The sequence below is a fragment of the Guyanagaster necrorhizus genome (genome assembly GCF_019112545.1).
Source record: "Guyanagaster necrorhizus MCA 3950 unplaced genomic scaffold BT62scaffold_23, whole genome shotgun sequence".
Taxonomy (NCBI): Eukaryota; Fungi; Basidiomycota; class Agaricomycetes; order Agaricales; family Physalacriaceae; genus Guyanagaster; species Guyanagaster necrorhizus.
In genome coordinates, this window is record NW_025064902.1 from 330,374 (window position 1) to 348,946 (window position 18,573).

The 18,573-nt window shown below is 51.6% G+C and overlaps 7 protein-coding genes across 7 annotated transcripts; 4 read left to right on the forward strand and 3 right to left on the reverse strand.

Annotated features, from left to right (window-relative positions):
• The first annotated feature begins 1,572 nt into the window (after positions 1-1,572).
• Positions 1,573-3,294, forward strand: BT62DRAFT_328489 (uncharacterized protein). Its single transcript, XM_043180516.1, has 5 exons — positions 1,573-1,904; positions 1,966-2,188; positions 2,283-2,351; positions 2,412-2,779; positions 2,866-3,294. Exons 1-5 carry the CDS (start codon positions 1,857-1,859, stop codon positions 3,082-3,084), a joined length of 927 nt encoding a protein of 308 aa, XP_043036885.1. The 5' UTR covers positions 1,573-1,856; the 3' UTR covers positions 3,085-3,294.
• Positions 3,295-3,526: 232 nt separating this feature from the next.
• BT62DRAFT_921894 (uncharacterized protein) lies at positions 3,527-4,323 on the reverse strand (the record flags this gene model as incomplete). Its single annotated transcript, XM_043184356.1, has 2 exons — positions 3,527-4,059; positions 4,122-4,323. The coding sequence occupies 2 exons, from the start codon at positions 4,321-4,323 to the stop codon at positions 3,527-3,529; spliced, it is 735 nt and encodes a 244-aa protein (XP_043036886.1).
• Positions 4,324-5,932: 1,609 nt separating this feature from the next.
• BT62DRAFT_328768 (uncharacterized protein) lies at positions 5,933-7,695 on the forward strand. The gene is made up of 5 exons (XM_043180517.1): positions 5,933-6,135; positions 6,193-6,337; positions 6,407-6,522; positions 6,578-7,112; positions 7,185-7,695. The coding sequence occupies exons 1-5, from the start codon at positions 6,110-6,112 to the stop codon at positions 7,524-7,526; spliced, it is 1,164 nt and encodes a 387-aa protein (XP_043036887.1). The 5' UTR covers positions 5,933-6,109; the 3' UTR covers positions 7,527-7,695.
• A 1,783-nt stretch (positions 7,696-9,478) lies between these two features.
• Positions 9,479-10,946, forward strand: BT62DRAFT_1009196 (thiolase; the record flags this gene model as incomplete). The annotated part of the gene is made up of 5 exons (XM_043177517.1): positions 9,479-9,565; positions 9,632-9,920; positions 9,986-10,369; positions 10,431-10,757; positions 10,822-10,946. The coding sequence occupies 5 exons, from the start codon at positions 9,479-9,481 to the stop codon at positions 10,944-10,946; spliced, it is 1,212 nt and encodes a 403-aa protein (XP_043036888.1).
• A 4,318-nt stretch (positions 10,947-15,264) lies between these two features.
• BT62DRAFT_935001 (uncharacterized protein) lies at positions 15,265-16,149 on the reverse strand. Its single transcript, XM_043186833.1, has 5 exons — positions 15,988-16,149; positions 15,642-15,934; positions 15,504-15,582; positions 15,418-15,450; positions 15,265-15,365 (listed from the first exon to the last, which is right to left on the reverse strand). Exons 2-3 carry the CDS (start codon positions 15,785-15,787, stop codon positions 15,546-15,548), a joined length of 183 nt encoding a protein of 60 aa, XP_043036889.1. The 5' UTR covers positions 15,788-15,934; positions 15,988-16,149; the 3' UTR covers positions 15,265-15,365; positions 15,418-15,450; positions 15,504-15,545.
• Positions 16,150-16,232: 83 nt separating this feature from the next.
• BT62DRAFT_1009201 (uncharacterized protein) lies at positions 16,233-16,509 on the reverse strand (the record flags this gene model as incomplete). The annotated part of the gene is made up of 2 exons (XM_043177518.1): positions 16,233-16,372; positions 16,431-16,509. The coding sequence occupies 2 exons, from the start codon at positions 16,507-16,509 to the stop codon at positions 16,233-16,235; spliced, it is 219 nt and encodes a 72-aa protein (XP_043036890.1).
• BT62DRAFT_935003 (uncharacterized protein) lies at positions 16,395-18,525 on the forward strand. The gene is made up of 7 exons (XM_043186834.1): positions 16,395-16,860; positions 16,915-16,996; positions 17,050-17,118; positions 17,172-17,222; positions 17,276-17,346; positions 17,409-17,468; positions 17,523-18,525. The coding sequence occupies exons 1-7, from the start codon at positions 16,707-16,709 to the stop codon at positions 18,326-18,328; spliced, it is 1,293 nt and encodes a 430-aa protein (XP_043036891.1). The 5' UTR covers positions 16,395-16,706; the 3' UTR covers positions 18,329-18,525.
• Positions 18,526-18,573: the final 48 nt, after the last annotated feature.

The following is an 18,573-nucleotide window of genomic DNA, read 5'->3' on the forward strand; positions in this document are numbered from 1 at the left end:
TATGACGTCGGCGCAAATCGTGTTTTCTTTCGTTTTTGTCATGGCTTTAAACATGTTCCTCTCCGTATTTGTCGCGACGCGTGTAGATTGGCTCCCGACGGTGGCGGTATTGATAGATCCCTTGACGACACGGGTATGCCATGCCATGCCGTTGTCGGTCCTTTCTCTCGATGGCATTAATTTGGATAAACGAGAGTTGTTAGGGTCCAAGAGGTCTTGTGGTTTTCGGGCTTAGTTCAAGTTCAAGACAGTCGTAGCTTTGCACCCAATCAAATGTCAGGGTACGTTGAACTTTTTTCTTTCCTTTTCAAATATATCTGATTTTGCTCCGTTCATGATAGGTAGTGCTGATGGAGGTGATTCCCCGAAAATGATCTCAGGGCTGATGGCATCGGACTTGAGGCGTACTCCAATCCGGCGTCGGGCGATCCCCCACGAAAAGATGGAATATGCCAACTGCTTTACCCGACCCTGTCTGCTCTCCGTCGTCGGTATTAAATTTGATGCGAAATCAAATATACTACGGCGATCGATCGAGGAGGTGATGCCTAAATGCGGGAGGGGCGGTGAGCTCATCGCTGGGAATTGTTACCTGATTTGACCCAACCTACAAGTAATAGGCTGGTCATTTTGGAACCCCCAAGTGCAGACAAAACTATTTCCGGGGGAAAGGGGGAGGAGGTCGCACCTGTGTGGCAAATCAGCTATACCGAGGTCCTCATTCGCTAGACAAATCCAGTTACTTGACCTGACAACGTAAAAATCCGTGGTCCGTAACTCCATCTGGCTTAAGAGACATTGGACTACGCCTGAAGCCAAGGAGAAGACGAATGGAGGTTAAAGCTTATTAGACTCGATTCGAATATTTGCTACCTCTGTGGCGCGGTGGCGGTTATGAGAAGAACCGACGTGGTAGAACAGAGATTTTTCGGGGGCTAGTAACTTCAGGTAGTATTCCTTTGCAATGAGGGTTCTGCCAAATTGGTTTCCTTATGTCTTTCTCTACCTGATTTGTCCGTTTACAAAGCGGAACCTGTGGTCAAGAAGGCTATTCGCAAGAGCTCTTGTTCAGAACCCGAACGGTTCGAGTCAGGTGCCGTCGTGTATAGGAAGATACTTACGACGGTGTAAAATCCAGTAGTAGAAAGGCCCCGAGAGCTGCATCCGCAAGCCAACGCCTCGAATACGGAGGGGGGCCACCACGAGTCTCTTTCTTCTGTACAGCGTAGACCGTAACCCCCTCCCCTCCCACAAAAGGGGATATCCCGCTTGACATCGAATCACCGATCGCCAATCGTCCTAAAAGATACATGCACCTCTGACCGTAAACGATCAAGGATTAAGTGCATGAACCCCTCCCCTCTCTCCCTCCCTCTACCACGCACGATGGGAGAAGAAGAGAAAGTAATTATGTGGGAGCAATGTTCGCATCCCTCAAAACATACCATACCGTCTTGGAGCAGATTCACAAGTCCCCTTCATCTCAATTTTTTGCGTCTTACTTATATCCGGCGTCCACCGCACGCTGAAATGTGGGGGGGGAAAAAAGTGTTACACGTCAGAAAAGCTGTCAGCGTGTCATCGAGGAACAATCGGGCCGGAATGCGTGTGGCAGATTGCTCGAGCAAAGTGTCGCGGTCATCCCACCGACCCGTACACGATGGTCCTGCTAAAAGGAATGGTTTTCCATCCATCACAGACTTCAAAGCGGCCGCTTTCAGGCTTCGCTCAATGGTGGCGGTGCAGGTGTTTGTCCCTCAACAAAGACACCGCTTCCTCCTCCTCTTTTGCCATGGGACTAAACTGACTGGTCAATTAATGAAAGAGAAACTCACGCCACCTTGTGATTGTGATACATGGGACCCCCGCGATCTATCACCTCCTCCTCCGAGAAGGATCGGCAGGTAGGTGAAAAACAAAATTCAAAGTCCATCCTTTCTTACATACATAACTAAACCTTGCTAGCTACGCCGCCTGATAAACCGACACTCCATCCAGACATCCCTCATCCACGACCGCCTCCGCGCGACCCAACAAACGCTCGACACGCACGCAGCGGAGCTCGCGGCCGAGCGCCGGACCTCGGAGATGCTCCGCAGGAAACTCACGGTGTGCGAGGAGCGCGCGCGGGCTGCTGAGGGGGAGCGGGACGATATGCGGGAGGCCGTGGAGGAGCTGGTGAGACGAGGTAGGTGAGTGCGTTGACGGGTGAAGACGGATCCCGAGGAGGAGTTTTTTTTTTCACTCATGTTAGCGTTGTTTTGTTTGTTTTGGTGGTGTAGTGGAACGATCTGGGGATTTGACTGGGAGCGCTTGGCGGTGTGGTAGGCTGCGGGCGACGACTTTCTTGGGTGGGTGGTGGTCTCGGTTGTCGAATCGTTCATGCGTGCTGAGAATTTTCCTTGCACTAGATCCCTCTGAGGCCCTCGCCCCCATCCCTGCCCCACGAGCCCCGACGACGACGACGAGATACGCAGCGTCCGTCATCGCGAGCCTCACTGCCGAACGCGACACAGAGAGGCGAGCCCACGAGCGGACCGCCACAGTCGCCAAGAACACCATCGCGGTCCTGGAAGCCCAGCTCGCGCTCCGCGAGGCTGAATTGGAATCTTGCTTGGGGCATGTCCCGAGTCTAGAAGAGGAAGAAGAAGAAGAAGGGGAGGAAGAGGAGGAGGAAGAACCCGGGGGGATGTCGGATGGGGAAGCTCTCCGGGTGCTTGAGCTCAGTGCGTTGAGGCGGCGGAGGATCGAGATGGAGACTAGGGATTTGAGTGCCAAGGTGAGTAGCGCCTGTTTCTTCTTCTTCTTTATTTTTTTTTTCTTTTTTGCGTAGCTGATTTTTTTGCCCTCCACCCCCCATCGTAGCTGGAAAGTCTTCGATCCCGAGCTGCCCCTTCTCCACCTCCACCTCCCGCTCCTCCTGACCTTGACCTTAACCTGCAGAGTCCAATCGATGCTCTGAACGCCCAAATCCAGCAATTCGCAGCCCTGATAGACTCCTTCCGAGCGGAACGCCAGAGACTGCGCGAGATGATAGAGTTGGTACGGGTGCCGCATCTACCGACCAACATCAACTTTCTTTAATCATTCACCTACTTAGGACTCCTCCGCGGGATCTCTACCACCACCGCCACCACCGCGGGAGAAGGTAAACGTGAACTTCCTTTCCCCCCCCCCTTCCGCTCTGACATTCTGATTTATTTTCTCTTTCTGCAGAACCTCCTCGAGGCAGAGGAAGATGAGATTCCCATGGGCCTCGCTACGCCGTTGTTCCCTACCACGCTGTATCCGTATCCGGATCATGATCCACCACTACCACCGCGAACCCCTCCCGAAACAAATACACCTCTAGCTGAAACGGATCCGCTCTGTGATCTACGTTTTTCATAGCACCGACAGAGAGAGATCCTGTCCCATCTCTCCTCTCTCCGTCTCTCTCTCTTTTTCTCTTGTAATGTAGCCATCCATCTTGTATCTATACTACCTCTACAACAATGGATATCCTTATGCCTTGTGCTATACATGACTACAGCGGTCTCGTCTCTTCCTTCTTCTTGGTCTTCTTCGTCCTCGTCTCACTTGGACTTGGTACGTACTTTGCCGCGTGGCCGACGACGTAATTGGCGAATGGCCTGGCTTCATCCACTTTGCGCGGTGCTTCTGGGGGGGCTGGCGGGGGGACGCGTATGGGCTCTGGGGTCTCTGCTCGGGAAGTGCTGGTGCCGGTGCTGGTTGACGCGACCTTGACCGTGACCTTTTTAGTCTTGGAATTGACGGAGAGGACTTTATGCTGTGAAGGTGTCGGTGTCGGTGTTGGTGCCCCTCCCGCCGCCGGTAAAGTAGGGAACGCCCCAGCAGCCCTGATTCGCTCCTCCTCCTCCCTCTCGTGCTCCTCCTCCTCTCTTTTGATCTCAGCCTGCACACGAGCGATGAGCAGCTCGGGGTGGGGTGGCGCGGCGCGGCAGTGCGGACAGGCGTGCTGCGGGGGGTTGAGCGAGCATAGGACGAGGCCGCAGGTGGGGCAGGCGGAGGTGTATCGCGAGAGGGGGTGGACCCTCGCTGGCCAGGGGGGGAAGGGGGGTGGTTATTAAGCAGAGACGGTGGATGTGATGGGTTATTACCTTGGCAGAAACACCCGCCCTTGGGGTCTGGGGTTGGGGTGGTGGTGCTTTGGAGGGCGTGCAGGAGGGATTGGAGGGCTTTGCTTTTGGGTGTTGGTTGTCGTTGTGGTTTTCGTTTTCCTGGAGATTGGTTGGGTTTGGGTTTGATACGGTCAGAGGGTAGGGAGGAGCCTTTTCGCGTCCATGGCGTCGACGTTGACATGGGTACGGGATTCCGGTCCGACTGCCGGGGGAAAACAAAGCCTCCTCGGCTCAAAGAGTGTGGGAAAGGTACGCTTGTTATTATATATACTAGATGAAAATTTTATTTAATATGGAGGGTAGGGGGGGCGAAAACGACTACATGGGAATCCCGATAGTCGGGGGAGGGTACGAGAAAGGACTCTGATCCTGCTGATTCGCTTGTGCGTGTGGGTTGATCGCCGGGGAAGGGGGAAGGGGAAGAACAGAATACCCAATACAACCCAACTTGCAGAATCCGAATCCCAAACCCACCAGAAGGGTTAATTTGTTGTGAGGCCCAGACCGTAGCTCGGATGGAGAAGAGAAGTTGTACACCCGGAGGGGGGGGTTGGGCGACGTCTAGACTCTAGACTCTCTCTCCCTGCCGCCTTCTTTATACCGTGGCGTAGGATCTTTTTTAATCTGAATGAAGTGTGGGTGACACACGCTACGTCTGCCTGTGGCGCGAGACAGCGAATAGAGGCGAGATTGGGTGTAGAAAGAAATTTTTCATACCGGCGGGTATTATTATTATTATTATTAAGACGTGAGTTTGCGGTTTATACTTTTTATCCGAGTCTGGGGCGGAGAAGGAATCGGACTTGGGCGAAAAAAAAAGAAAAAAAGTACGGGGACCTTGGCGGGTAGTTTTTTTCGTGGGTATAGGCACACACACACAGAGCACCCTCCCCGTCCAACTGCCATCACGAAATGGAAGAAGAGACAAACTTGGAACTTGGGACCGGGATTAGCCGTGTGTAATAGAATCAACAGGGCGCCTGTGCTCGTTGCACATGGTGGGAAAGGTACTTGCTGTGCCCAGTTGGATAGGATGTATGGGATGTATGTATTCCTTCGTCTGGCACTTGGGGGGGACGTTGATCAGAGAGTGATGATAGCATCTGACGGTGGATTATGAAGATCAGATGATGATGAAAAGGATTATTTGGAATACCGAGTGTATGGGTCATTTGATGAGGTGAGAGAATGTTAGATGGACTCCCGGATTCCCGTGTTATCAATAATTGATACTTGTGAAACCGTATAAGCAGGGGAGGCGAACCAGGCTGGGCAGTTTATAGTATGGGTGATGAGAGATAATCGGTATTTGAGGCTATGTCGCTGGTTGGTTTCATTATGGGTAGTGATGGAAATCAGGTTTCGATCATTAGTACGGGAGTGTGATTTAAAGGTAGTGATGAGCTGCTGCGGGAGAAGATCAAGGACACTGCCATGGAATGTTGGAAACTAGTATGAGATTTAAGGGTGCAAGAAAGGGTGTGCTAAGCGCCGGGACTTCTCATAAGTCACTACCCACTGGGTAGATCGGTAGTAAGAAAATCTAAGATGGGAAGTTGGGAGGCGAGCGATGATATCAAACGGAACAGATGGACAGGGTCAGAGTGATTAGGTGCGATCCCGATGAAATAACTCGGAGCAATAATGCCAAAGGGGATGGGGGCAATTCGGTGATTGGAGATATCCGAAGGAGCGTGTGATTCGCGGAGATTGGAGCGCGGCGGCGATGAAGCGGCGCTTGAAAAGGCCTAATTGGGAGCGGAGATTGAAAAAAGAAAAAGAGTGGTGGATGACCATAGGGAGCAGGGGGGTGTGCTGACGGTTTGCATCGCGTCTGGGAAGTCGGTTCGTTTGACGGAATCAATTGAACTGCCCCTCGTTCTGATTATCCACGGCTTCTAAAGCGCTGAATGTCCTGCACGGTTCTTTCCTGACGCACTCCATCAACAACATCACCATCGCAAGCTATGCCCCCCAGTCCCGTGTTTGGCTGGTCCGTCTCTCCCTTATAATTCTTTGATTGCTTGCTCTGATCCTAGATCACCCCCAGGGATCCCCGCGACTCTGACAAGCCATCCGTGTCCAAGTCTCCCCCGAGCATTGACCCTCAGCTTGATACTGCTCATTCCCCCCGCTCTCCCGCCCGCTCACCCGACGAGGACGACAAACCGGACAACAAGCGTCCCTCCAACCCAGTAAGTCCCCACTTTCTCTCTCTCTCTCTCTCTGTGTCCAATCACGGCCCTGATGATCTGCTATCATAGTACCCATCATCCTTCAAGTCCGATAAGAAGGACTACCCTTCCTTTGACCGCCACCACTTTTTGCCTCCGCCTGCTTCCATGCCGCATCGCGTAGAGCCATACCCAATGTCCTCCACGTACGTGTCTTCATCTCATTCGCCCCCCGCCGGCTGACAAATTTTTTTTTTCCAGTCATCGCAGGCACTACGACGATCTCCATCGCCGCCCTTCCCCGCCCCCCATCGCCGCCATCACCCACTCCCCATCGCCGTCCGTGTCGTCGCTCGACCGTTCGTCGGTGTCCACCCCGCCCAACCGCCGCTCGTCGCCACACTCTGGGCTCCACCAGTCCGCGTACTACCACCACCACCACCAGGACTCGTCCGTCTACCAGCCCTCCCGCCTCCACCACAACATGCACTATCCCCCGCCCCGCGATAGCGGCTACTACTTGAACCACTCCTCCTTCGAGACCCGCCGGTACGAGCCTTCCGATCCCTACCACACCCAGCATACCCACCTCCCGATGCCTAACATCCCCACCCTCAACCCCGTCCGCGAGCCCTTTGCTCTCCCATACCCTATCCCAGGCGGCAACAGCGTCTCTATCATGTACACCGAGGACGCCGCCACAAAACTCAGCGACCGCGTCCGCCGACGCTGCTTCAACTGCTGCACGACCGACACCTCCACTTGGCGCCGCTCCAACCTCAGCCCTGGAAAAGTCGTACGTCCCTCTCTCTCCCCCAACCAATCCCATATACAAAACACCATAAAACTAAAATAACCCTTTACACAGCTCTGCAACAAATGTGGCCTCTTCGAGCGGACCCACTCCCGTCCTCGCCCGGAACAGTTCCCACACAAGCGCGGCCCTCTCGCCTCTTCGGCACTGCGGAGCCGGTCTCCCGCACCCCTCCCCCCACCCAACCAGATCGCGCCCTTGTCCCCGCCGTATCAGTACTCCTCCTCTGCGCCCCCGCCTCCGCCCTCGCTCCCCTCATTCGTGGATACTGCCAAACGCTCGTATAGCCCTCCGCCCCCGCTCCATTACGAAGAGAGGAGGCACGCTGCCGAGTCCATCTCGACTCCCGTGAGCCGCCAGCCGAGCCCCCCGCCCAAACAGGAAGTCGTCGCTTGATGGATTCTTTTTTCCTTCCGCGTGCTTTGTATTACCTATATTCTACGAAAAAAAAGACAGTTTCTTACCACTACCACCAACCATCCATCCATCCCCCCTCTCCCAGCCTGCCTGCTTGCTTGTCTGTCTGTCATATTTATACCTCTCCCTCCCTTCGCTGTCGGTTTTCTTGCTATCAGTTGACCTGGTCGTCAGTCAGTTCATTATGTGTGTGTATCCCTCGTTGGCTTTATTTTTTCCTTTCTGTCCGTTCTACGTAATCTGAAATATTATTTGCTTATGTCCCCCCCCACCCCGCTTGACCCGACCTCTCTTTTTACGTGTAAATGCCTGATGGATGCCCTTGCTTAAAATTTCTTTGTTGAAAAACAAAAGTAAAAAAGACAATCCCCTTGATGTATGCGATCGATCTTTGATCGACGTCGGGGGGATGCCATGGATGGCTGACTTGATCCGTGAAGGAGAGGAAACGACGCACCTCCCTCTCCCCCTCCCCTCCCCTTCCCCTTCTCCTTCCCTTTCGCCTCCCTCTCCCGTCGAGCCAAGCACCCGGGAAAAAGCCCCGAGAGCACATGGCGTTCCCGCTGTTTGGGTAACCCAGGTCGGCCGGTGCATTCAATTGGGTGGATTGGGGGGGGGGGAGGGGCCCTGTCTTCGGGGTGTGTTGGCATCAATACAGAATAGCTATATATACGTACGTGCTGTGTTTACCATCGTTCCCTCCCAAATCAGATGGAACGGTAGGGTGGGATGGGACGGATCATGGAAATCTGATTGGATGCTGGATGGGTTGGAGTGGTTCGCGTGGTTATGTATAGAACAGAACAGGACGCTGCCGTGTTTATTTTGGAGGAAGGGAAACGGGCGTACCTGACCTCAGGCCTCAAGCGTGGGACCTCCATGGGTTTGTTTGTTTTTTTTTTTTTTTTCTTTTCCCGATTCCTGCGAGTGTTGCGGCTGTGTTTCCCGCGGGGAGTGTAATCTTGTAACTAAGGAAGTGAGTGTAGACCCGTGTCTACGCCTGCGACCCAGTATTATATTCTGGAAGGGACATGGCACCAGGTATGATGGCCGTAGCCGGCATTGATCCTACCGGCGGTAATGCCGCGCTTCTGCGTTTACTAGCGAAGGAATGAATGCTCCTCAGTTTTCTATTGCATAGACACGGACTTTGTATCTCATTTTCTATTTTTTGAATGCTGCTGGGCTCGGTTTACCGCCTTTTGGGCGTGACACCGCCGACAAAAGTCAAGCCTTGATGTGGCTTCGCTCGGCTTCCCATATCACCCACAGTATGATGCGTTTTGGGACAGCTTTTACATGTGAGATACGTACATTCCATGTTTGAGTGCTGTAGTCCATCCGCCACAACTGAACATCCAGATCAACAGCTTGAAAGTTATCAAGTCATGCCGAGCCTCGCTCTTGATTATAAAAACCTGTTGGAGGGAGGATGCAGCATTCGACCTTGCCGCCGGTAATGTTGCATGCCGACGACGGCCATCAGCTTATGTATACGAAATTCCCCAGTCAAGAAAAAGACTCGGTCTGCATATATCGCATCGTGTGCCAAAGACAATCTAACCGTATAATATTATCAGTTTGTTCGCCAAAAACACGTGTGATTTATCAGCTGTTAAGGTATGATTTTCTATTTTTAGATGCTCGAGCGAGCATGTTCCCCAGGATGCTTACTCATTTTCTTAGTCATACAAGTATTCTAGTATTCTACATATTCTGGTAGTATAAAAGACGACGATCGCACTACCCACTCAACCCCGTACCGCAAGTGCTAGCACCAACGCCCGCTTAGAGCTCGGTAAACCCGGCTTAGTTGCTCCGGTCCTGCTGATGTCAGCCGGTTACTCACCACCTGAGCATGTGATAAACTGAATTCTCGTTATAACTTATCCCAAGCTCGATACTCTTCTTGATTGTTCACCACGACCATCATGCCTTCCAAAGCCAGAACTGCTGTCCTCCAAAAAAATGCCGACGACGTTGTCATCGTCAGTGCACTGCGGTCTGCGATTACCAAGGTATGGAGGGCGGAGGGGATACGTCACAACCTACTAGTACTCATGTTTTTTTTTTTCTCTTCTTAGGCGAGGAAAGGCGGTTTCAAGGATACGCGCCCCGAAGAGATCCTCTCGGGCGTCCTCAAAGCCGTGTATACCCGCGTCAACCTCGACCCCAAGCTCATCGACGACATCGCGGTGGGAAATGTGCTGCCCCCCATGGGAGGAGCCAACCCGGCGCGGATGGCCGCTCTCTATGCCGGGATTCCCTTCACAACGAGTATCAATACCGTAAACCGACAGTGCTCCTCTGGCCTGACCGCCGTAAACCAGATCGCGAATGAAATCAAGACGGGGCAAATTGATATTGGGATCGGTGCGTTTTCATACCCCTCCTAGATTCTTGACAGTTGGTTGGAATGTAAAAAAAAAAAAATTTAGGTGCTGGCGTCGAGTCCATGACGTTTGGATATGGGCCCTCTGCGATGACCGAGTACTCTGAACTCGTTCTGTCCAACCAGGAAGCGGCGGATTGTACGATTCCCATGGGTATTACCTCCGAGAACGTTGCCTCGGACTTTGGGATCACTCGGCAAGCCCAGGATGCGTTTTCAGCCGAGTCGTTCAGGCGAGCTGCTGCTGCCAGCAAGGCGGGCAAGTTCAGGGCGGAGATCGTGCCTATAAAAGTGAAGATTGTGGACCCCAAGACGGAGCAGGAGCATGAGATTGTCGTGGAAGATGATGATGGGATTCGGGACGGGGTTACTGCGGAGAGCCTGGCCAAGCTCAAGCCTGCGTTTGCGAAGAATGGGACGACGCATGCTGGTGAGTGGATGATTTGGCTCCTTTGGTTAAGGGAGTGGAGTTGCTGATGGATCACACAAAGGGAACGCATCGCAGGTGTCTGATGGTGCTGCTGCGGTTCTTCTTACCCGACGTTCTGTGGCTCAACGCCTCGGACTTCCTATCATTGGAAAGTTCGTAGATGCGGCTGTTACTGGTGTACCTCCCCGTATTATGGGTGTCGGACCGGCATATGCCATCCCCAAGGTGCTAGCAAAGACGGGGTTGACGAAGGAGGACATTGATTTCTTTGAGATCAACGAGGCGTTTGCGAGCCAGGCTGTGTATAGCGTGCAGACGCTGGGAATTCCGTTTGAGAAGGTGAACAAACATGGAGGAGCCATTGCGTTTGGTCATCCGCTTGGTTGCAGTGAGTTTTTGCTTTTGCTCCGTGGGTTGTTTGATGGATACTAACAAGTTTTATGTTCGTGTAGCTGGAGCGCGGCAAGTTGCAACGGGATTGAATATGGCCAAGCAGTACGACGAAAAAATCTTCATCACCAGTATGTGTATCGGATCTGGTATGGGCATGGCTGGTGTGTTTGTGAACGAGCAGTGATTGTAAGAAATTTGTATTTTGTACTAATGTATTTTTCTCGTAATGGATGGATCGCTCATTTCACATCACATTTGGAAGCCCGCCGCATCCCGCCGGCTTATGTAAGACCCCTAACCTGCTCTAACGCTCACGTACTGGTACGTCCCAGTTCTATTCATTATTAAAATTGATTTATCGATCCTTCTTTTTTTCAAAGACATTCATTGACTCCGATGGCTGACCTTCCTCAAGAACTGCTAGATATCATCATAGATGAACTTCAAGACGACCGTTGGGCGTTGTTTGCGTGCGCACTGGCGTCCCGCTTCCTTCTCCATACATCCCGACGGTACATATTCCGACAAATCTCCCTCGGACCCAATTCCGTGGACGCTTTCAATAAGATCATCGGCACATCCCCGGACATCCTCCCTCTCGTCCATGAACCCTTCATCCAACGTGGGACGCGGCTCCACAAGGACAAGGACTGGGCCATGCACAGCGATGTCCTGCTGGGTATCATATCTCAGTGCACGAACCTCCGTAAGCTCCACCTGAGCAGGATAACATGGCGCAGAGCCCCCCGCCGTCCGGACGATGACGTTGCGCAAGGCGATCGAACATGCAAACCTCACGGTTTTGGATCTGCGGTCGTGTTGGTTCGCGGACTATAGCGACGCGGCGATGTTCTTTGCGTGTTTTCCGCGGTTGAGCTGGCTGGCTGTTAGTGGGAGGCTTGCCGAGGACGACGATGCTCCACGGGGAGAGCCTCGGATCGATATCGATATCGATATCCGGCGCCTTCATTCTTTGACGATCTCGTTTACGAGCTATTGTTACTCGGGAGGAGGGGGAGGGACTCCTCGGGCCTCCTTCTCCCTGCCACGCGCGTGGATCGCCGTCTTCCAGAACGCGCCCGGCCCTTGCCCTCTGGGAGTCCTGACCTTTTTGATCACGGTCGACTGGGACTGCGAGCTTTCCACTCTGGTGTCGCTTTGGGATGCGCTCGACGCGGGGAGGGGGGGGGGGCGTTTGCGGGCCTGCGGAGGGTGGTGTTTAGGGTTGGGTTTGTGAGGAACACGCCTTTTGTGGTCGTCGTCGGTGCGGCGAAGGAGGCTATTGGCGCGTCCTGTGTACGTTTGGCGGCTGCGGGGATTTTGAGTGTGGAGTTGGCGAATGGTGAGTTGTGGTGTTGTGAGTTTTTTTTTTGGGGGGGCGAGGGTTCGTTTGCTTGTTTGCTTGCTTATTGAGGATCGTGGAGCCCGTTTGGGATGAGTGGGATGGTAGGCTTCGGAGGCATTGGTTATGCGAGAAGTAGAGTCCTCGGGGTAAAGTTAAGTTTATTGGTTTAGATAAATACCTGTTAAGCATTCAAGGCCATTCGTGGAGAGCGGCGAGTTAACGTCCTTCAAGATGCGTTCATCTGTATACTGTTCCATCTCCCGTCTTAACATTATAATATATCGTTGCATCTCTACCAGAACTTCCTATTCCACGCCAAAACGTTTTCGTATTTACATGCAAGGTTTTTCAGAGAGCATCTGGATCTTTGTTCGATGAAGTGCCAGCCCTGCTGGCAGTACTCGTCGAGTTCATTCTGGTCCGGCATCATTCAGTAGAATATCAATGATGGGTTAGGAATCTACATGGAGTTCAAGTATATCATTCCTTTGGTTCCTATGCCGTATCGGTAGGACATTTTATGAACGTAACTAGTGGTCTGTACTACTTCCGTGCCAGACGCAAGGTTCGATAGGCTGGTTTGGTTTAATTCCTTTGAGGAGATTTACACGTTACTGTATTCTGATTGATCAACAAATTCGTGGACCGTTCCTTGTTTGACGGGGCTTCTTCTGTACATGACAACGGCAAAAGTTCGCTGAAGATGAAGGTATATATCTCAACTGCTGACCTCAGTGGCCCCGGATTTGATGGTTGCCGCCGAGATCGACGGAGACTGACTGGATCGACCATCATTATAATTCATTACGCGGGTATAACCAGGGTAAGTCCAAACTTCTACCTGTCGCTTCGCAGTGGGTCGTGCACTTGGTTCCTTGCTGCCAAATCTCTCATGACCCACATCGCCCAGGATCGTGGAATCCGTTGGTCTGCCAGGGTCAGGCGAGAAGAGAAGAACGAGCCGGGCATCATGTTCCACTGACGCTGTTTGGTCCGATTCAGTTTGAAAGAACCCCGATTCGGCTAAGTTGCGCCAGCTTCTTGACCCCATGTGCCTGTGTGACTATGGTCTACCCATGGCCCATGGGCTGCAAGTTTTTCTGCCACAAGGCCCGTGAAGCATATAAAAGTGCATATGTCGAATAATATGTGTGTACTCTTTGAATGCACATGCTCCGTGTGGTAAGCTGGAAGGAGCCAAGTAAGAGCATTGACCCACCTTAGCCTCTTTATGGTCTCCTCACTGCTGCTCCTGCTTGCTTGGCTTACAGGTAGCAGGTGTCGCTGTCCGTGCTCCCCCATTTACTCCAAACATAATCTGAACCCCCCCCCCAATGCTAAGGATCCTGTCGTACGTCGAGCTCTAGAATAAGTTAGATCCTCCCGTCGCCCAGCCAGTTTCAGACTCACATTCTCGTTCGCCAAAAAAGGATAGACTGAAAAAAAAAACGACATCCGATCGATATGAAATGTGGAAGTCGTCTTTCTCTCGGAACTGCGGGATACCCTTGGACGGCCGGAGGTGTTTCTGGCGCTTTCGTGTTGACGCCTGAAACATTTCGTCCGTCGACAAGAACATATCTTTCAGTGCTAAGCTCAATCTGTACAGTGGTTTAGCTGCCGGTTTTTCTCGTATTCGTCCTGGGAGAAATTTTTGCAGAAAACGAGCCGAGGATGACCAGTGCGGCCGGGGGGGCAGTGCATCTCTCGCCGAACGAGATCTGGATCAAACAAACAAACACAAAACGGATGGACAACGCAACGATAACATCACCTGTTTGAGCGTCCGGAAGCGTAAAGATTATCAGAAAATCCAATAATCTTATCTCCTCGATCCTCATGGGTACTTGATCGGGGACTTGCAGGCCTGGAATTCGTTTTTGGATTTGCACAGTGCGCGTACGTTTGGGGGGGGGATTATTTTCGTAATTGGTCGCGGTAGCGATGTAGCATCATGGAGGCAGGCCTGCGATACTGCGTTTAAGCGTACTGTACAACAGAGAGAGATGGATGTACGAACGGCCCATGGTCTAGGCTTATCATCCGAACATTCGCAATGCGACCTTTAGCTGCGATCGTAGCTGCGCGCAGATACGGAACTGACGTCCAAGCAGCATTCAGGGGCTTAGGGTTTGAGATTTTATCCATCAGAGTGGACAAATGCAGTTGGAAAAGGATACGAGAAGAGGTATATCGTCCGTCCTGGACGGGAGCATAAGGGAATGTTGCGCCCGAGCTGAAAGCGCTCTGATAGTCTGATAGTCGCGACGACTCTCTCCGGTAAGTACAACCTGTAACTCACCCTAGGACATGAAACTCACTCACGAGACGTCAAAAATGTTTCATCTTCTTGGACTCGTGTGACCGAGCATGAATGTTCACTACCATCGAAGAGGTGCCGCTGCCGCCGAAAACTACCGAATGAATTATCAGTAAAGGTCCATGACATGGATAGAGAGGTGGCTATGCTTGCCTTCTCCTTCTAGTCCAGTCGTGAACACCATCGATGATTTGGACCCATTGCATGGATGATATCTGTTGCATCATAGATACACTGCATGGTATAACGGCTTCCAATCATTTATCGACTAACGAGACAGATTGACCGTACCAGGAAGTGCATAGAACCGAACGGACTTTCTTGATGGCGCAGACAGCACTGATGCCTACAGAGTCTTCCCTGGTTCACACCGAGGCAGTGCGAATGGGCGAAACTACAGGGCGCGTAAATCAGCATCTGCAGATACGGATCGATCACACGAATTCGTATCCATGAGACCTTTTTTTTTTTCTTCTTGCTGTTCCCTGGGTTTCTGGAGGAGAACAGGTGAGATGAGGCTGTTCATGCTGATGATCGCAAGCACCACGCAACGCCCCGTCAATTTTCGCATCGTCGACGAAGGAAGACGTGTACGCTGTCTTCAAGCTTGATATCAACTAAAAGAAAGAGTTCTGATGTTGTTGATATTGAAGGGGCGCCCGCACTATCTTACTCACCTCGATCAATACCGACGAAAGAAGGGGAGAGGTTTGGTTCGGAGCGCTTGATTAGTTTGATGGCAGAAGCATTGATGGCATCGTCTTGTATCAGTTCGTACGGAAGGAACACGGACCCTTGAATAATATTATCTTGTAGCAAGCATTGAAAGGATTGCGGCATGACTGAAGTATGTGTTTGTGTTTCAGAACAAGTTCATCTTTGCGATAGCTTAACGTGTGACTAGGAATGATACAGCGGATGTCTTCAGGGGCATGGATCTATTGAGGGAGAAAATGTTAAGGTCCTTCCTGTGCAGACTAAAAAAGTCACCCAAATTCGGGCCTTTGGGAGCCGGTTAAAGACCTTGAGAGAAATTAGTTAGGCTGTACCAAGGGTTAATCATTAATCCTCCGCACCTCAACTATAATTTTCGTCCGCAGCCTTCGATGGATAGCGGTTTACATCGAGGCGTGCTTGCTCATGAATGAAGGTAACCTTTAGAGGATGCATCGTTTCATTATCCATATACCACGAAAGAGTTTCATTTCCCGTACCAGCCAATAGGATCGCTGACAAGGATGAGAATGTCGTACACATGATCCGGAAATCGGAGAAAATCAGTCAAAAAGGTGTGGCCGTCCTCGGGTAATCCAGAGTAGACGCAAAGCGTGGAGCGTGGCCGGGCCTTGGGTGAAGCCATAAAAAGTCCTGGGATACATAAAAGGTATGGAGCCCATTGGCTGGACAGCTTCTAGCGCAGACATCGGAGTGTATTCATTCATTCTCATCAGTAGTCAAGACTTGGTCTTCATCCCCGTTCTCTGCGCAAGTGAAGGCTCCGAACGATCTAGCACATGGTCAAAGTTCGTCATCATGAAGATGAAAACCTTAAAAACATACATTCAGTTGCCCCGTTTCCCAAGCATACTGGCTGTCGTCCTCCAGGTATGCCGCTGTACTTCAAGGTTGAGCCGTGAGCCGGCACGGACACATCGATCCGATCTCCATCAAAATTCTTACCACCTCGGCATTTTCCGGCGTCCATTTTGAACTTGAACTTGCGACTTCAATTGAAGCAGTACTGTGCTGTGGCATTCAAATCATCTCTCTGGAATACAAAATCAATTGACGAAATCAATTGATCATCACGGGCTGAACGCCGTGGCCCCGTGGCTCAGAGCATAGGAATCATCAAGCGGGGCTACCAAATATCCGCGATCATTCAAACGGTGGTGTACTTTGTACGAAACAAGGTCCCGGTCCCCCCCAAAACTCCCGGATTCATCTGGCAGATACGTTTGTGAGCACTTTCACAACTGCCTGCCCTCTTCCCAAGTTCTTACAATTGATTCGCCAGCTTGTTCGCTCTTTTATTACTTGCGCCAAAATTGAACATGACATCACGTATGTGGTTCTCCGCATGGATGGATGGAGCCCACGCTGGTCATGTCAGGCTCCGGTGTCCTTGGTCTTAGCGCTGAGCGGTACCTGCATCTGATATTCTCACCATCAGTGTTGCAGGGGTCAGGGCGTGTCTTTTGCTCTCCCTCCAGCAGTGCAGTGGACAGGACTCGTACGCGGACATGAGTCGCCTAATGTACTTCATTATCGTTTCTCTGATGGCTGTCACTCTTGCATCGGCTTCAACAATAGTCCCGCGCGGGCCCCAGACTAATGCAACTTGCACCAGTGATTATGATTGGACTGACAACGAATCAGGTTTGAGTCCTTGTCTGCTGGCGTCGTATTTGTTGGGATCCTGTTTGACTGGTGGTGCGTGCATTGATAGTGGCTTCTTTAAGCGACTGATATGTCGATCGGGTGCAGATTACGGCGTATGGTCTTTACCGGCCGACTCTCATTATGACCCTCCGAATGTCGGTACCATGTCGTCGACTCCATGCTCATGGTACGTCAGAGTTATGTCTCTTCTCAATTGTCTTATCTTAGGATCCGGTGTAGTTCTTGGTCCGTTTATAACCTCTTAAGTGCTTGCACGGTATGCCAAGGCAATGTGAATTCCGTTCTGAGGTGAGGATGTCTCCTCTTCCATCAGAATAGTTCACCATGCTGAATGTCATTAGCTGGGCCTACTACAAAGCAGAATGCCCGGACAACGACTTGTCCACGACAACGTAAGACCACCTCGGAATTCGGATTTAAGGATTCTATTCACAATTTTTTCCAGGTTCTATCCTTACGATAAAGGTTATGAACTTCCTGAACCGGCTTCTATTCCGTACTGGGCCGCCCAAAATCGTTAGTTGACTTGGTCTTATTTCTTCGGAGGGGAGATTGTTCACCATCTACTCACATGATAGCGCTGAATTGGCCTGATGGGAGTTTTGATTCCTCGGATGCCAAAGACCTGTCTTCTCAAGGTGGGTTGAAGTTGACCGCACTTCGAATCATGTACAACTGACATATTTCAACAGATCATCCTGATCTTACTTCAGATAATGGCACCGCCAATAATAATGGCTCTTCCACTCCCGTCGGTCCCATCGTCGGAGGCGTTGTGGGCGGTGTGGGCGTCCTAGCTCTCTCAGCCCTTATTGCTTTCTTCCTTTTCCGACGCCATCGTCGACGTGGATCTACTACTAAAAGTGCAGATCGAACCAGTGGACAGGCAAACGGGGACACACGCTCTACAATGCATCTCCGGTCCAACTCAGCGATGACCCAGATCTCCGTCCCTACCTCATTCCACTCCAGCGGTGTAGTCAACATGATGAACCACTCACCTCCACTGAGCTCTCAAAGCCCAACCAGACCGACATTGCACTCACGTTCGAGTTCCAGCGACGTGGGAAGCCATGCATCGTACTTTGGCTCCATCCACGGAACGTCCGCGCTCATGTCTCCCACCACTGCGGAGTCACAGAGGATGTCAGTGAATCTGGAGGACATCATCACGCCTTTCACTGGCTCCCTCTCGGATCGTGGAACGGCGGCGTATCACATCGATGCGACTTCAATGTCGTCAGCGTCGCATGACACTGGTAGCAACGACGGAAGTGTGGGTCTCCCCGGGCATAATTCAAACAACAATCCGCGCATGAACCCGCCAGCATACAGCCGGTATCCCAACCAAATTCATCAGGCGCTGGAAGAAGCGCCGCCGGTGAGTACCGGGAAGGAAGGGATGCAGGTCCAGAACCCAGTGGGGAGTCGGCCTCATTCCGTAGTTCCGCCGCCGCCGCCTAGTGACACTGTCTTTGACGTCTCTAGGATAGCTTGATATATTTCACTTTTTGTGGATATTGCAGGGCTGATCGCCAAGCATATCTATATGTGGTGCTCGTGCAGGCCCGCAGAGTGTACTTATATGCGTATATTAAAAATGGAAGGATTATTCGCGATGTAGACTAGAATTTTGCCTGACTAGCGTGTATATTGTGCGAAGAGGGTCGTCGTGAAATTATTTTTCTTCACAGGCGTGGCGTTATGTGTGAGTATTTAAGGTTGTTCACCAGTCCGGCTTCT

What these genes read in the sequence shown, in the direction of transcription:
- BT62DRAFT_328489 (XM_043180516.1), top strand. Translation starts at nt 1,857, where the DNA reads ATGGGACCCCCGCGATCTATCACCTCCTCCTCCGAGAAGGATCGGCAG. An exon ending in CCTCCGAGAAGGATCGGCAG is followed by an intron (nt 1,905 to 1,965) that starts GTAGGTGAAAAA and finishes AAACCTTGCTAG; the next exon opens with CTACGCCGCCTGATAAACCG. An exon ending in GGAGGAGCTGGTGAGACGAG is followed by an intron (nt 2,189 to 2,282) that starts GTAGGTGAGTGC and finishes TTGGTGGTGTAG; the next exon opens with TGGAACGATCTGGGGATTTG.
- BT62DRAFT_328768 (XM_043180517.1), top strand. Translation starts at nt 6,110, where the DNA reads ATGCCCCCCAGTCCCGTGTTTGGCTG. An exon ending in CCCAGTCCCGTGTTTGGCTG is followed by an intron (nt 6,136 to 6,192) that starts GTCCGTCTCTCC and finishes GATCACCCCCAG; the next exon opens with GGATCCCCGCGACTCTGACA. An exon ending in ACCTCAGCCCTGGAAAAGTC is followed by an intron (nt 7,113 to 7,184) that starts GTACGTCCCTCT and finishes CCCTTTACACAG; the next exon opens with CTCTGCAACAAATGTGGCCT.
- BT62DRAFT_935001 (XM_043186833.1), bottom strand. Translation starts at nt 15,787, where the DNA reads ATGGCTTCACCCAAGGCCCGGCCACGCTCCACGCTTTGCGTCTACTCT. An exon ending in GTCAGCGATCCTATTGGCTG is followed by an intron (nt 15,583 to 15,641) that starts GTACGGGAAATG and finishes CATCCTCTAAAG; the next exon opens with GTTACCTTCATTCATGAGCA.
- BT62DRAFT_935003 (XM_043186834.1), top strand. Translation starts at nt 16,707, where the DNA reads ATGGCTGTCACTCTTGCATCGGCTTCAACAATAGTCCCGCGCGGGCCC. An exon ending in GTACTGGGCCGCCCAAAATC is followed by an intron (nt 17,347 to 17,408) that starts GTTAGTTGACTT and finishes CTCACATGATAG; the next exon opens with CGCTGAATTGGCCTGATGGG. An exon ending in CAAAGACCTGTCTTCTCAAG is followed by an intron (nt 17,469 to 17,522) that starts GTGGGTTGAAGT and finishes ATATTTCAACAG; the next exon opens with ATCATCCTGATCTTACTTCA.